The sequence below is a fragment of the Rattus norvegicus genome, chromosome 3, assembly GCF_021556685.1.
Source record: "Rattus norvegicus strain SHRSP/BbbUtx chromosome 3, alternate assembly SHRSP_T2T, whole genome shotgun sequence".
Taxonomy (NCBI): Eukaryota; Metazoa; Chordata; class Mammalia; order Rodentia; family Muridae; genus Rattus; species Rattus norvegicus.
The window spans coordinates 73,862,407-73,879,748 of NC_141536.1; the positions used below are offsets into that span (position 1 = coordinate 73,862,407).

General features: G+C 34.6%; 1 protein-coding gene across 1 annotated transcript; it reads right to left on the reverse strand.

The window, feature by feature from the left end:
- Window positions 1–7,328: 7,328 nt before the first annotated feature.
- Or4p8 (olfactory receptor family 4 subfamily P member 8) lies at window positions 7,329–8,255 on the reverse strand. Its single transcript, NM_001000925.1, is given in 1 exon segment — window positions 7,329–8,255. A coding segment is annotated over 1 exon segment (927 nt).
- Window positions 8,256–17,342: the final 9,087 nt, after the last annotated feature.

Genomic DNA, 17,342 nt, shown 5'->3' on the forward strand with positions numbered 1-17,342 from the left:
GTATTGGTCAGTTGCTGGTAGAGCCTCTGAGGGAGCAGGCATACCAACCTCCTGTCAGTCAGTAAGTGCTTCAGCCTCTCAGAGAATAGCCATACCAGACTCCTTTCAGCAAGTGCTTCTTGGTATTAGCAATAGTGTGAAAATTTGGTGTGTGAAGTTTGGATGGATCCCTAAGTGCAGTCTCTGGATGGTCTTTCCTTTAGTCTCTGTTTCATTTCTTTGTTTTTGTTCCTTTATACAGGAACATTTCTGGGGTAAAATTGTGAGTGGGTACTCCCATCCCTCTGTTGGGGGCCGTGCCTATCTACTGAAAGTGATCTCTACAGGTTATATCTCCACTTTGTTGGGTATTTCAGCTAAAGTCATCTCCATTGGCTCCTGGGAACCTCTTGTTTCCCTAAAGTCTGGGACTGGCTACCCCCAGTTCACTATATCCTTCTGCACCATGTTTATATTCAATTTCCTAATCCTCTGTACTTCTCTCCTGTTCCTTCCAATACCTGATCCTGCCCCAATTTCCATCCTCCTCCTCTCTCTATACGAGGTTCCTCCCTCCTTCTAACTCCTTTTTTTTGTTTGTTTGTTTTTGTTTCTGTTTTTTGTTTTGGATTGTTTCATGCTCTATGTAGGATTGAAGTATCTACATTTGGTTTTCCTTCTTCTTAAGCTGCATATGGTTAGTGGATTGTATCATAGATATTATGAGCTTTTGGGCTAAAATCCACTTATCAATTAGTACATACCAAGTCGTGTATTTTGTTCTTGGGCTACCTTACTCATGATGATACTTTCTAGTTCCATTCATTTTCCTGTGAATTTCATGAAGCTATTGTTTTTAATCGCTGAGTAGTACTCCATTAGAGAAATGTACCACAGTTTCTTCTGTTGAGGGATATCTCAATTGCTTTCCAGTTTCTGGCTATTATAAATAAGGCTGCTATAAAATTATTGGAGCAATTTTTGGGTACATGCCCAGGAGTGGTATGACTGGGTTTTCAGGTAGAACTATTTCCATTTTTTCTGATGAACCACCAGATAGATTTTCAAAGTAGTTTTCCCAGCTGCCAGTCCCATCAGCAATGGAGATGGGTTCTTCTTTCTCCACATCCTCACCAGTATCTTCTGTTGCCAGAGTTTTTGAACTTAGCCATTTTGATTGAGGTAAGGTAGAATCTCAGGGTCATTTGATTTGTATTTCCCCTATTACTAAGGATGCTGAACATTTCTTTAAGTGCTTCCACTGGATGGTTTTGCCTTCTTTGTCAAAAATCAAAAGTAACCATAGATGTGTGGGTTTATTTCTGGGTCTTCAATTCCATTGCATTAAACTGCCTGTCTCTGTGCCAATACCATTGAGTTTGGTTTTTTTTTTAAATCATTGTTGCTCTGTAATGTAGTTTGAGGTCAGGGATGGTGATCCCCCCAGAAATTCTTTTATTATTGAGTACGGTTTTCTTTATCTTAAGTTTTTTGTTATTCTAGATGAATTTGAGAATACTTCTTGTTATCTTTCTGAAGAATTGAGTACTCTCTAATTAGTGATAACTTGATCAGGAAAGAAATATAGGGAGAAATTAAAGATATTTTAGAATTTAGTTAACATACTAAAACTTATGGGATACACTGAAAGCAGTACTAAGAAAAGAACTCCTAGACTGAGCACCTTCATGAAGACATTGGCAAGGGCATAGAGTAGCAGCTTAAAAGCACTTTTGAAAATTCTAGAACAAAAAGAAGGGAATACATCAAGGAGGAGCAGATTTCAGAAACCAATCATACTTAGGGCTAAAATCAACAAAGTAGGATAAAAGAGAACTATTCAAAGAATCAACAAAACCAAAAGCTGAGTCTTTGAGAAAATCAACAAGATAGATAGACTCTTCACCAGACTGACCAGAGGGCATAGAAACATTATCCAGAAACAGATCCAAATAAACAAAAGAGGAAATGAAAGAGAGACATAACAATGAAACTGAAGAAATTCAAACAAATCATCAGATCCTACTACAAAAGCCTATAGTCATCACAACTGGAAAACCTAGATGAAATGGATGGTTTTCTAGATAGATACTAGGTATCAAACTTAAATCAGGGTCAGATAAACCATCTAAATAGCCCCTATAACTCCTAAGGGAATAGAAACAGTCATTAAGTCTCCCAACCAAAAGAAGCCCAGGACCAGATGGTTTTAATGCAGAATTCTATCAAACCTTCAAAGAACACCTAATTCCGATACTTCTCAACCTATTTAACAAAATAGAAATGGAAAGAGCACTACACAATACAATCTATATAACCATAGTTACACTGATATCTAAAACACACAAAGACCCAACAAAGAAAAAGAACTTCAAACTAGTTTCCCCTATGAATATTGATGCAAAGACTTAACAAAATTCTCCCAAACCGAATCCAAGAACACACCAAAACAATCATTCAACATGATCAAGTTGGCTTCACCCCAGGGATGCAGAGATGGTTCAATACATGGAAATGCATCAAAGTAATCCACTATATAAACAAACTCCAAAAAAAAAAAAAAACAAAAACAACCAACCAAACAAACAAACAGAAAAAAAAAAAACCCCACATGATCATCTCATTAGATGCTGCAAAAGCCATTGACAAAATGCAACACTTATTCATGTCAAAAGTATTAGAGAGATCAGGAATTCACATTCCATACCTAAACATAATAAAAGCAATATAAAGCATAAAAATAATCAACATCAAACTAAATGGAGAGAACATTGAAGCAATCCTACGTAAAATAAGGGATTAGACAAGGCTATTCACTCTCCCTATCTATTCAATATGGTACTGGAAATTCTACCCAGAGCTATTTCACAACAAATGAACATCAAAGGGATACAAATTAGAAAGCAACAAGTCAAGGTATCACTATTGTGGATAATCTGAGTATTCTGCTCAATGATAACTGGTCAAGGAAGATATAAGGAGAGAAACAAAAGACCTCTTTAGAATTTAATAAAAATGAAGTTGCAACATACCCCTAACTGTGGGATACAGAGAAAGCAACCACTAAAAATCCACCAGAGTACTCCTACAGTTGATAAAGAGGTTCAACAGTGGCTAGATATAAAGTTAACTCAAACAAATCAGTAGCCTTCCTCTACTCAAAGGATAAATGGGCTGAGAAAGAAATTAGGGAAATGACACTCTTTTCAATAGTCACAAACAATATAAAATATTTTGTTGTGACGCTAACCAAGTAAGTGAAACATCTGTATGACAAGAACTTTAAGTCTCTGAAGAAAGAAATCAAAGAAGACCTCAGAAGATGGTAAGATCTTCCATGCTCATGGATTGGCCCGATTAACATAGTAAAAATGGCCATATTACCAACAGCTTTATTTTTAACATTAGTTTTAATTATTTATTTAATCCTTCCTTTTATTTTTTGCATGCATGTATAGATGCATGGGAGTCAAAGAGCCCAGTTGAAAGTATATAAACTGAACTGGATATTTTTGTGAGTCTGTTTCCTCTCATGTGAATAGAATTGTTATTGCAATATTCACAGTATGATTGAATTAAATATGTATGTAAAGTGATAGATAGTATGTTTATTTGAGAAAATTATATATTATATTATTCTCAAACATATTGTCTCTCCTAATTCCTCACAGACACTTCACACTTTGCCACCCATCCAACTACATTCTTTTTTCCCTGTCTTTGTGAAAATCAATCAGAAATATAGAAAATAAAAGATAAGAAGCATGCATGCACAGTCCCACATAACCACAAAATCTAAAATCAAACTATATAAGTAAATGTACAATAAGACAAAAATGCTCCCCATAATACGAATATGCACCAAAAAGCCTATGAAATACCATAAAGTTTATTTTGTGTTTACTTCTTGGCATGGGGTCTATCCTGAAGTGTGGCTTAAATACCTAATTTCACACCACTGGGGAAAAACTAAAATTTCTTTTGCAAACAACTATAATCGTTGACTGGGTGAGATTCTGTGTCTATATCTCCATAACAGTTCTGAGACCTAACTGACTTGAACCTGTGCAGGAGCTATGTATGCCGGCATTTCTCTGTCAGTTCATATCTTCAAGATGCAAACATATATGTTATATATTGTTAATTTAAAATATACTAGAATAAATATATATATTTTTCTAAAATTAAATTATTTTATTAAAATATATTCTGTCATATGGTCAAAAGGACTCATTAAAAAGCTCGTTACACAAATATGAAGACCAAAGTTCAAGTCCTCATGACTATAGGTTTAAATCAATGGATACAGTGGCAATATCTATAATCCAAGAACTATAGAAGTGGAGATAGGAGGATCCCTTTTATTATAGGCACTGTGAGACTTTGATACATTTCTGAGGAGATGCAATCAAATATCTTTTCAGGAAATCAGCTACAATAGACCAATGTAATACTCCAGCAAAGTTCATTCAGATATACTGAGCGAGGATACATTGTGTGTAAGGGGTTACTTACAGGATGACTCAAGTGTACCTATATCTCTGGAAAGCACACTGGCTGTGTGGGATGATCCAAGAAAGTTGTAATCCTGGTCAGCCAGCCCACAAGTTGTGTACTTCTCATTAAGGCAGGTTGGCTGTTTAATCTGTCTCTTCCTCCAGTAATCATTTACTGATCTCATACTCTTGTGGGGGACATTTTTTGAATCATGTTTGTTTAAGAAGTTCCAGAGACCTGCAAGTTGTTCATTTCCTGAATCTCATGACATTATATATCTTACTAAGTATGTATTAACCTTAAACTTCTGACAGTTTATAAGTGTCTTGAAAATTACGGATAAATGATATTAGTGTGTTAACACACTAATTTAAAACAATTTATAATTTAAAATAATTTATAATCAGTACATGTTCTATTTGAATAATCTATCTATCATATATACACACACACACACACACACACACATATATATATATATATATACAATCAAAATATTTATATTGTTGCAAGAAGCTCTGAGTGGCTTTAATCAATGTCACTCAGAAAGTCACCACCCATTGTGCAACTCTCTTTCCTGAGGTCAATTTGGAAGATTTTGATGGTGGATACTTTCCTTCATGTCTCATCATGAGACTGGTTATTGAAGGAGCAGCAGTACACATTTGAGGCTTGTACTGGTGAATTTGGAATCACAGACATACACACAAATATATTCACATACATATGTGTGTATATACATAAATATGTAGATAGACAGATAGATAGGTAGATAGATAGATAGATAGATAGATAGATAGATAGATAGATAGACAGACAGACATACCATTCTCCTTCTGAAATATATAAGGAGACTGGTTTACATTGCCTTTAGGTAAAAAAAGAAGTTTCTTTCTCATCTACTAGGCTGAGTATTATATGAGGTCGCTTCTGAAAGACCATTTATTGCCTAATATAAGTTTTATACAATAAAAGTTCAGATGCTAAAACTCAGGTAATAGGGTGAAGGTTGCAACTCTGGGCAGAAAGATTATACGAGCCATAAGATCATGGAGTTTCCTTTAAGACTAGGTGAGCTAGTAATGTTGGAACCTCTCCCCATGAAGTGTTAGCAACATGATTGCCTAAACATTATCTGATCATGGACTATAGAAATAGACATTACAGACATGCTAATATCTATAGGGGAACGTCTAGAAGGCCTCATTCTACAAAAAGAACTATAGAAAACTAAAGAATACTGAGCCTTGCTCATGGAAGAACACACCAAATGCTTATCCCTGAAAACAAATATACAAGTAACATTATAAAATTGAGAAGGCTGTGTTTATTTATGTAAGAAGATTATGTACATGGAAATTAAGGAATTATAATCTCAAAAATATTTAAAATAGAGAATACTATGAAGTTGAGCTAGTCACACTAAACACTCATGAAATACGGGGCCTTCAGACACAGTTACTTATGTGTATAAGTATATAAATATATACATACATATTTAACAATGATTAATAACAAGTAATAAACATTTTCAAGATTTTGAAGGAAAGGGGTAAAATTAATTATAATTTGAAAAATAAAAAATGTGGAGGAAATTGAGATAGTAAGAATCAATGCATGTGAAATTTTGTGCTTCTGGCTACAGTTACTCAACTAAAGACACTAGAAAGGGACATAAGAGTTACTTTAGTAGTTATAACTGCACACATTTCCACAACTATAAACACTAAGTTCACTCAAAGCTTTGGAGCAGCACAGAGTGTGTTGGAAGCTAACACTAATGTAGTTAAAAATCTGCTCATAGCAAAGACTTCAAAGCTTACTGACAGAGATCCATAAAACTTTCTGTGGTGAAAAGCCAAGTGTCACTAGCATCTAAATAAAGTGACTTTTAGATTCGTATTAAATGCTAAATCAGTTACACAGGACACAGCAACATCCTTCTTGCTTGAGCACCTAGAGAATTTTGTCCCTGCCTTTTAATGCTTGAGCCCCAGGCTTCTAATTCTCTTGTCTGTCAATCCAGGTAGAAATCCAACAACACCTGATGTGTTATAATGCCAACACTAAGGAAAAATAAAGTCTTGATTAATTTGTGACTTTAACTAGAGCAAAAGGGCATATCAGTCATCCACATCTGATGGTAGATCCCTTTCTGGGACTATAAGGAGCTGAGAAGCTGAATCCATGTGTTCTGTCCTATGTTTCTATAGAATTTGGGCTGGAAGCTAGGTCGGTGGTAATGGGCAATTCAAAATTGTGGGGTCCAGTTTCTAGAAATATATCTACAAAAATTCCCACAGCTAATGCTCTGGAAATATTGCAGGAGAGAGGGAGAAAAGACCGTGAGAGCGAGAGGATCAAAAAATATACTACAAGATGGTATCTTTTAATAACATAAGAAGTTATATTCATAAAGGTTTTCCAACATGATTGAGAAACATGAGGTGAAAAGACACAAATGGACAACTTAAAAGCAGTGTTGGTTCTTTTCCCATTTTTATTTTGTTATCTATAGTAAGAACAGCAGAAAGGATGTGATTTGGACTTCTCTATGACGGCTTTCTCTAAAAAACATTAATTTCCTAAAATAGAATAAAATTGTCAAATTATATGGTTTTTATACTTTGTACCAATAAAAACAAAATAATATCAACTATATTTGGGTTGGTGAAGGAGAAAATAGTTATTTGATTCAACTATATACATAGTGGCCATTGACTTGAATCTTATTTGGGGAGTGGGCCTAAAAACTTCTATTGGCTAATCATCATCCTGCTATCTTACTACATAGCTCATATTTGTTCTGTAGATAGTACATGGTTGGGAAAAAAGCTTCACCAGCAGAGGCTTCACTTTCCTTCAAACAGTTTGTCTTGGCACCACACCTTCCTCATGGCATTCTTCATGTCTGTATTCCTCAGTGTGTAGATGAGAGGGTTGAACAATGGTGCAATCATGGTGTAAAACAGAGCAAACACCTTGTCATCCCCAACAGAATCACCCATTGGAACATAGGTAAAGATGAGTGGCAAGAAGAACATGAACACTACGGTGATATGTGAGCCACAGGTAGAAAGAGCTTTGCGACGGCCTTCCGATGACCTGGTCTTCAAGATGGACAAAATGATGATGTAAGAAATTACCAATGCAACAAAAGTCAAAATGGACATCACCCCTGTAGTGGTAATGATTACAATAACAAGGAGTCTTGTCTCAGTGCAGGCCAGCTTCAGCAGAGGGAATATGTCACAGAAGTAGTGGTCTATTTCATTGGTGCCACAAAAAGGAAGTCTGATAATAACTAATACATGCACAAGTGAGTGTATAAAAGCACCAAAAACTGAGCCTATCACAAGAATGTAGCATACCTGTCTGCTCATCGTGATCATGTAGTAAAGAGGTCTGCAAATTGCTACATAGCGATCATAGGCCATGACCACCAATATAAATATCTCAGTGGCACCAAAGAAGTGGGCATAAAACATTTGTGCTATGCAGGCATTGTAGGAGATTGTGTTACATTGTACCAATAGTCCTATAATAAATTTTGGGGCTACTGTGGAAGTGAAGCAGACATCCATGAAAGACAGATAGCTGAGAAAAAAGTACATCGGCTGCTCACTAAGCTGACTGCCCTTGATAGTGAGAAGAACAATCAAGTTTCCACAGAGAATTGCAAGATAGCATAGTAAGAATAACACAGCACATATTGCCTTGACATCCTCATCATGGAAAAGCCCCAGTAAGATAAATTCTGTGATGTTCCCATATCCCATTGCTTCTGTGTGTTTGATTATTTAGAGGGAAAGTATGTATGATTGATATCTTTGATTTATTTTCAGAGTCATTTTAACCAATAAGTATATGCATTGACTGTTTGGGATAATTAAATTGTAAGTCTGTTACTGTAAATAGACCTATGTTTAAGATGCATGAAATAATTGAAAGTATGGTAAATTCATTCACAAGAACAGATGTGTAGAGTGACACTAATAAAGCAAATGTAGTTCAAATAATAAATTAATTTTAGTTGCTGGAGAAATTCCAAAACTTTACACTTGGTAAGAACAAGACAGATACTTTAAAAGTTAAACACATATTCTAAGTTCAAAACTAAGATACAAGTGGACTCAATATGTCACATTACACTCTTCGTAGCAACCTCAAAATTGATATTAAAAACTACGATAAAAATAATAAATGTGATAAAGAGCAACTGACAAAGTTTTAGAGAATATGATGGAGTCTTGTCTGGGTTCCAGAGAGACTATGACTTTCTCTATTTCACTTCATTTTCCAGTTCATTTTCCAATCACATCCGGAGGCCCAGATGTTGTCATCAATTGTTCCTATTCTGGCATTGCCTTGGATGTTAGCTCCTGCAGGAACACAGTATACATCCAGAGGACTGCCTTCTGGTCACCTGTTTAAACAACATGCCTCTTTAGATTGAACTACATGTTTTTACTTTACAAGATTCTATGCATGTGCATGATGAAAATTCTTAAAATATGTGAGTGAAAAGAAAAAATATTTTTTTCTTTTCTTATGTATTTTCTGTAAATGCAATAGCTGGTATAAAATGTGTCACCCAGATGCTCAATTCAAGAAGCTTTACAAAAGTAAATCAATTAATCAACCTTATCCATGAATGAAAATGTCACCTACTACAAAGAATTAGAATGCTGAGTGATCTATGCACTTTGCCCTATGTGGCATTACAGATAAATCATCAGGAAAAGTACATTTGACACAGAAAGAGATAATGAATAGAATCATATGGATCTATTCATAACCTACCCATTTATCTCAAGTTAATACTTAATTATTCCCCAATTTTATGAAAGTGTCATATGAGAAAGGGTACAGTTATAAATCTAAAAGCAGGGAAATGAAAATTAAATAATAATGTCATGTTACTCTGAGTTCTTGCCATTTTGCACATATAATTCAAAATAATTATAGATCAGTATTTATTCTGTTAAAAGGACTCCACTAAAAGGACAAAAAATACATGCATTGCTACATTTTTAATGTTCGAAACAGGAAAAGGTCTAAATACATACAAGTAACAAAGCTGAAATAGAGTATGATATATTATTACTGTGGAATACATAATAGACACTTCAATACATTAAATGGATCTATATGACAATAAGGAAAATCATGTAGTGTAAAGACAAGCATGTTATTATCTAATATATTATTTCTTTCTTTACTAAGGTAGATATAATAATAGAAAGAACACCTTCAGCATAATAATCTGCAAATTGTCACATATGACATAAACCATAAACTTTGAAACATATAGTTTCAAAGATAACCCAAATTTAATAATGATTATGTAATACATCATACCAAACCGATATCTATGTGTACTTGAGTGATTAAATTAATTTTAAAAGATGTGGAATCACATGCTTATATCTAAGAAATAAAGTAGGTGATGATCAAAGGATTCTATAATCAAACTAAATGCTGATTTCCTTACCAGTGAGATTTTCCTTACTTCTTTCATGAAAAACTTAAGCCCATGATTAACCTGTTATTTCTTCCTTCACTGAGGTAAAGGTAGTTGCAGAAGGAACAACCTATGCATTATAATCTGCAAATCGTCAAATATGATGCAAATATAAGTAGACATACTCCTGTTCCTCATATGCATGTCCAAAGAAATATTCCTCAAAAACTAACAAACAAACAAAGACACAGGGAATACATTTAATCACCACCAATATTTAAATAAATATCCCCAGTTCTTCATTTTCTCTCAGGATGAGGAAAATTCAATGCCATTTCCATTTTGTAACTTGGTTATTTTATTTATTCACATTTCAATTGTTATTTCCCTTCCTGGTTTCCTCTCCACAAACACCTATCCCATCCCCTCTCCCCACTGCTTTTATGAGGGAGCTCCCGCATCTATCCACTCACTCCTGCCTCAGCAGCCTAGCATTCCCCTCTATTTTTAAATTGTCAATAGAATTCGAATAAAATACATGATTTCTTAGACATAAAGTTGACATTGAGGATTCAAGACATAATGAAAAGAGGAAGATACTCAGCTTTAGGCTTCCATATTCTTGTTGATTTTTTTGACTCACATAAATTATTCTCTTCAGGAAAAATCTTTGTCAAATAATTTCTAAGACACAATCTCTAGCTGTGTCTACAAGGAAGAAATGCCAGCATTATCATTGTGCTTCTCCTTTGCATAGAAATGGCTTTGATTTTCTCAAAATCACTGCATACCATATATGATGTTAAGCTTTGATTGTTCTCATGCAGATGTGTACTAGATAATATTTTCCACCACAGGGTATTCATCTCATAAATATCCAAACAAACTTGTATAGACATACATCTCTAATATGGTGTAATAACTAACTAAAATTAGCTATTTTTGAGTGTGAGGGGGTGAAACTTCATCTTGTTTAATTGACTTATTTTTAAAAAGAAATAATTTCTGAACATTTCTAAGGCATTGGTAAAACAAGGGGAGCCCTGAGGATATTTTCCTTCAGCAATTTTATGTGACCTTAAATAAGGATTTGAATAGAAGTTACGAGCTATTTTGAAAACTAATTCTGCATTAATAAGGCTTGCGTTAATATGAACAAAGAGGGGATAGTACTCCATGAAGTCACTGATAGAGGGGCAGAAATCAGGTGACAAATTTACTCAAGAAAATTGAATATAATGCCTACAAAAGAAAATCCTCCTTACGCAGAATAATCAAACCAAACACCTTGCAGAAAATAAAATTTTTCTCCCTGTACTGTGACACACACACACACACATATATATATATATATATGTATATATATATATATATATATATATATAATTATTAACAGATTTTTGAAATTTACTGTGTACGTTTGCTTATTGTTTATTTATTTGTTTATATAATTTTCAAATGTTTGATTTCATCATCATTTTTCTACCGTAAGTAATTAAGACTCTATCCTTACTTCCCTTCTTATTCTGTTCCAGCATTTCCCATTACAGAATTTAAAATTAAGACTTCAACAAAATATCCCTGACAGATTTTTCTATTGGAAAACATCCTCTAAAAATTTATCACAAATATTAAATATGAAATTAGGATATGAACAGAATGAATTTAAGTTATCGAAATCAATTAGCAAGCAGCTATATTATCAGAATACATGGTTCCTGAGAATTACCATTCTGCTAGAAAACAAGAAAATAAGAATGGATTATTCTATGATTTGTATTTACAGTGAAGATTTATTTTAAGTAATGGGAAAAAAAGGATGACATAAAAAATGTAAAATTAAAAAGCTTACACTTTCATGTTGGCCAATTCCTATCAGCATTTGAAGTAATTTCAACTCATGACAATAAACTTTAAAAATACACTCTGACACAAAATAACTAGTAGATATTTCAAGTGGTAAAATTGAAATAAAATAAGCAGTATGCTCTGTGTATTTGTGGAATTGTAATTAAAATAAATGGAGCATTAACACTTACTCTGTGAATACTGAATATGAAAACAAGAGGCCCATCAGATTCATGTGACAAATGGGAGTTGCATCCCGACTCCTTGACCTTGACTTCCTTCCTTCTCTGTGATGATGAAGTTTCAAATCCAATCCTGCAGGGCACGTTTCTGGAGAAACTGCAGTCCAGTAGAAGAGAATTTAAGGGCACTGAAGAGACTTGGATGAAATCTCACCTGAACACTCCCCAAGGAAATTCTGGGAGCAATATGTCAAAAATAAATGTGTGTTTATTTTACCTATCCATGTTTAGCTTTTCATGTGTCCTTTAAAAGTATTTTAAATGCCTTAAGCTACAATATGACATACCATTACACAAGATTGATGTTATCGGAAAAATGTATTGTAAAATATTTACCACTTTCTACACAGGAATTAAGTATTTACATACTCATTACATCTTGACCATCTTCCTAACTATAAAGGCTAAAAGTCTATTAATAAAAAACAAAATTATAAGTTCCTTAATATAATAAGGGTCAAACTTAGATGCACTCATTTCAAACTCCTTATAAGATGCACCTTTTACAATGTCATTCCATGCCCCAAGGTATGTCATCAGGTTTATACTATCTAACTTTTCTCATACTATGTAAGTTTTTTAGTGTGTTATTTTCTATTTCATTTTGCTTAATACTATGATTTTCTTAAATTTTTATTTTTAATTATTTCTCTTATTGTTTGAGATTGTAATGACACCATTTCTCACTTTTACTTTCTCTCTCCAAACCCTCCTATATACCCATCCTTGTTCTCTTTCAAAGTCATGGCTACTTTTTATGATTAACGTGTTAAATACATTTCATATATATATACATATATATATATATATAGTGTGTGTGTATGTGTTTGTGTGTGTGTCTGTGTGTGTGTCTGTGTGTGTGTGTATACACACACATAATACTAAATACATAACTATAACCTGATCAGTCTGTATACAGTTAGTTGTATTTATGTATCCAGACTGACCATTTGGTATGGTATAATTTACAGTAGTCTTACTTAGGGTTCACTCTTTCTCCCCTCCCAGTACTTCTTAATTTCCAGGATTTTTAACAGTCATCTTGTTGATTTTTCCATGCTTTTCTAGGAAATTATTAAGATTATCAAAGAATGTATTGGCAAAAATGAAAGATATTTAAGGACCCACCGCAATATGAATGTGTGGTTGGATTTTACCAGAAATTTTTAGTAAATCTATATACTTTGATTTAAAGAGGGACATGATACACTTTTGTTGTTGTTTATATCCAGGCTCTTTTTAAAGAACTTACTCATGTGGCTTTGTTAGAACTAACTTATTTGGTTCTTTTTAAAATTATTTTATAATATTTACAATCTCATCATTGCCTCCACTTGGTCCTCTCTCATACAGTTCATCATCCCATTTCTCCTCCGCCTTAGCTCCAAGGGGGTACTCCAAGCCACCCCACCTGGGTTCCCCCTTCCCTGTGCCCTCATAGCTCTCTAGGATTAAGCACATCTTCCTCCACTGAGACCAACCACGTGGACCTCTGCTACATCTGTGCCCGGGAACTCTGCATGCCCCTGGTTATTGTATCAGTCTCTGGGAGCTCTGTGGAATCTGGGTTAGCTGAGACTGCTGGTCTTCCTACGGGGTTGCTCTCCTTTTCAGCTTTTTCAATCCTTCCCCTAATTCAACCATAGAAGTCCCCGACTTCAGTCCAATAGTTGAGTGTAAGTATCTGCTACTGTCTCAGTCAGCTGCTCGTAGGGCCTCTAGGAGGACAGCCATGCCAGGCTCCTGAGTGTAAATACATCTTAGCATAGAAATGTCAAGTGTTGGTGCCTGCCCCACCCCATGATATGGATCCCAAGTTGGTCCAATCTTTGGAAATCCTTTCCTTTAGTCTCTTCTCCATTTTTGTGCCTGCAGTTCTTTTAGACAAGAACTATTCTGAATCAGGAATTTGACTGTAGTTTGCTAAACCTGTCCTTCCACTTGAGGTCCTGCCTATCTACTGGAGGGAGATTCTTCAAGTTCCCTTTCCCCAGTGTTGGGAATTTTGACTTGAGTCACCCCCAAATAGTCCTGAGAGTGTCTCAACTCCCAGGTCTCTGATACTTTCTAGAGAGTCCACCTACCCCCAACTCCCTGAGGCTACTTATATGCCTGCATTCTCTTGGCCCACTGGGTTTCTCTCCTGTCCCTTTCCCCTCTCCAGTCCCTTCTCCTACCCATGTCCCTCTGTATTCTGCCTTCCATGATTATTTCCTGCCCCCTTCTAAGTGGAAGAATGCCTCACTTGGGCATTTCTGCTTGTTACACTTCTTATGGTCTGTCTGTAGGTTGTGTCCTAGGTATTCTGTACTTTTTGGCTAATATCCACTTATCTGTAAGTCCATACCATGCATGATCTTTTGGTTCTGAGCTACCTCTCTGAGGATGATATTTTCTAGTTCCAGCCATTTATTTGCAACATTCATAATTTCCTCATTTTTAATATTTGAATAGTATTCCATTGGTTAAATGAACCACATTCTCTGTGTTCATCCATCCCTTGAGGGACATCTAGGTTTTCCCAGCTCCTGGTTATTACAAATAAGACTTCTATGAACATGATATAGCACACACCTCTGTGGTATGGTAGGGTGTCTTTTGGGTATATACCCAAGAGTGTTATAGCTGGTTCTTCAGGTAGAACTATCTCAAATTTTCTGACAAACCACCAAATTGATTTTCCAGAGTGGTTGTACCAGTTTGCAATCCTACCAGCAGTAGGGGATTGTTCCTCTTTCTCCACAGCCTCACTAGATTTTAATCTTAGCCATTTTGATTGATGTGAGGTGGAATTTAAAAAGAATTTTTCAGATGTGTTTCCTAGGTACCGATGAGTTGTCCTGTCACATGGTGGGTGGCTTAGTGGATAATAATTTATTTTTTTACCTTTTCAAAGGCTAAAGTTTGAAATCACACTAGTGATGGGATAAGTACTTGCTAAGGACTCTGAAGAGAATTTCTACCATGCAGCATCTAGATCTTGAGTTTATAGGCCTTTGTGAAAGTTCTTTGGTTTGTAAAAATCTCAATTCAATCTGCCATCATTTTCACATAGCATTTCTCTGTGTGTGCTTATCTTTATTTCTTGTTATCTTTATAAAGGGTTCACATCATGAACTATTTTATCATTATTATTTCCATGTCTAAATAAAGTACAAGCTGAGGTAAAGGGAATAAGGATTCATACCATTGTTTTCTGTTGGACAAGCAAGAGAAATATAGGAATACCCACTCTTAAACCATGATTGGGTGTCTTGTTTCAATTTCTACTCCCTGGAATTGTATTCTGACAACTCCTATGAAAATCTTCATAATGCACTCTGATACTGTACTTCTATTAGGTTCTTTTCTGCACTTACTAGAAATCTCCTATTCAAGTCCCTGGGTTCAGTCCTCAGCTCCGGGAAAAAAAAAAAAGAAATCTCCTATTATTTCATGTCATGGCTTATATCTTTATAAGGGAGGTCTCTACTTTCCTACACAGGTTTTCTTGAGATGTTCCATTGAGTTGGAAGCAGTAAGGTATATTCTCATGTAGAAAGCAAACATGACTGAATGACATGCTCTTTTTTTTCCCAAGTGGAGAGGTTTAATGTAAGGGTGAAACAAAGGAGAAGGACAAGAGAGAGAAGAAGAGTAGAAAAGGAGAGGTGTAGATGCTGGCCATGAGCACTTGGAGAGAAAGGGGGAAGGGAATGAGGAGAGAAGGGACAAAGAAGAAGAGGGGAGGAGCAAGAGAACAAGAGCAAGAGCAAGAGTGACATGCTCTTTTCAGAGGCAACCACATTGTCTAGATATGAAAAACATATTTCTTTTTCAAGGAAGAAAAATCTGTTAGTGACAACTCAATGGATTAGATAATCAGGTGAAATTCATCACTTCCCCTCACTAAAGTTTACATTTTATTACTTGGATTTCCATTCTTTTTCTGTACTGAAGTGTTTATTTCAGCCAATATACCCACAGAAGTTGTACAATGTGTCTTATTGCAAAACATTGGAAATGGTTCATATAGGACACAGTCTACAGGAGATGTGTGACAGCAAAAATGTGGATGCTATGTTCTTTATACGTTTGAAGGTAATATAAGACTCAAAATGTACCTAGAGGGCTCAGAGATGATTCAATGGTTAAAAGCCCAAGTTGTTTTTGCAGAAGACCTAGATATAATTCTCATCATCCACACTGAAGTTCAATACCATCCATAACAACAATTCCAGAAATCCAATTTTCCCATCTGATATCTGTGTGGATACCAGGCACAAACATGTTACACAGATATGCATTAAATATTAACACTCAAATACTAAAGTGAAATAAATGAAATGATGGACCTACTTTCAATGTGCATAATTTTCTTTGTCTTAAAAAAGAGAAGAAACTAATTATGATTCTGTCAACGAGAATCTAAAACTGAAAATCCAGCAAGAACAGGATCAAGCTGTAGCTACATGAGGACAACATGGTTAAGATTGAGACTTAAATGCAAAGAATGTAAAAATAAGAGATATATAATACACTTATCTATATACTCTGTTTTAGATTGTACAGATTTCTATTACCAATACAGAAACACAAACATAGTAATTATCATCAGTCTTTTGGCTAAAGAATTTCTAAGTTTAGATTATGTCTCATGACTGGAATGAGTGAGGATCTAGGTTCAATACCAGGCACTAGAGAAAAATAAAAATTAAAGGAACAGAAATAGAAAAAATTGATATAAATTTTATTTTATGATTTACCAGTTTATGAAAGCAATAAAAGTCTCAGGGTAAAAGAATTCATACTTAGTATTTTCTATGAACAATAACACACAAGAAATCATTGAAATTACAAATATTCTTAGCACTAATACTTTTCAACTTTAGCATAGTAATAAATAATGATTAAATTAATATTCTGTTCTACTGTAAAAATTTCCATTTCTCCTTTACTAATAAAATTATTTCCCAAATTAGATTCAAATTTCACTAAAGTAATTTATATTTGAAATGTAATATTTTGGTTTTAAACTGAAATACTCCTTTGGGTCATCCTGCTTTTGCTTAATCTGTCAATATGTCCACATACATTTTTAAAGCAATTGTTCTCTTTATTATAACCAGCATAGACATCTACCTTAAATTAACCTACATATGCCTCACTTAGTTGAACACTGTTTTTATAAAGAAAACACTATAATTAATATGTGCAAGAGTAAGCTTATTAATGAAGTTAGAATATAGCAATCAGTAGAAGGGTATAAGTATTAAAGAAGAAAAATTGTGACTACAACCCCAATATTGAGAGCAGAATATGAGAGATTCTCA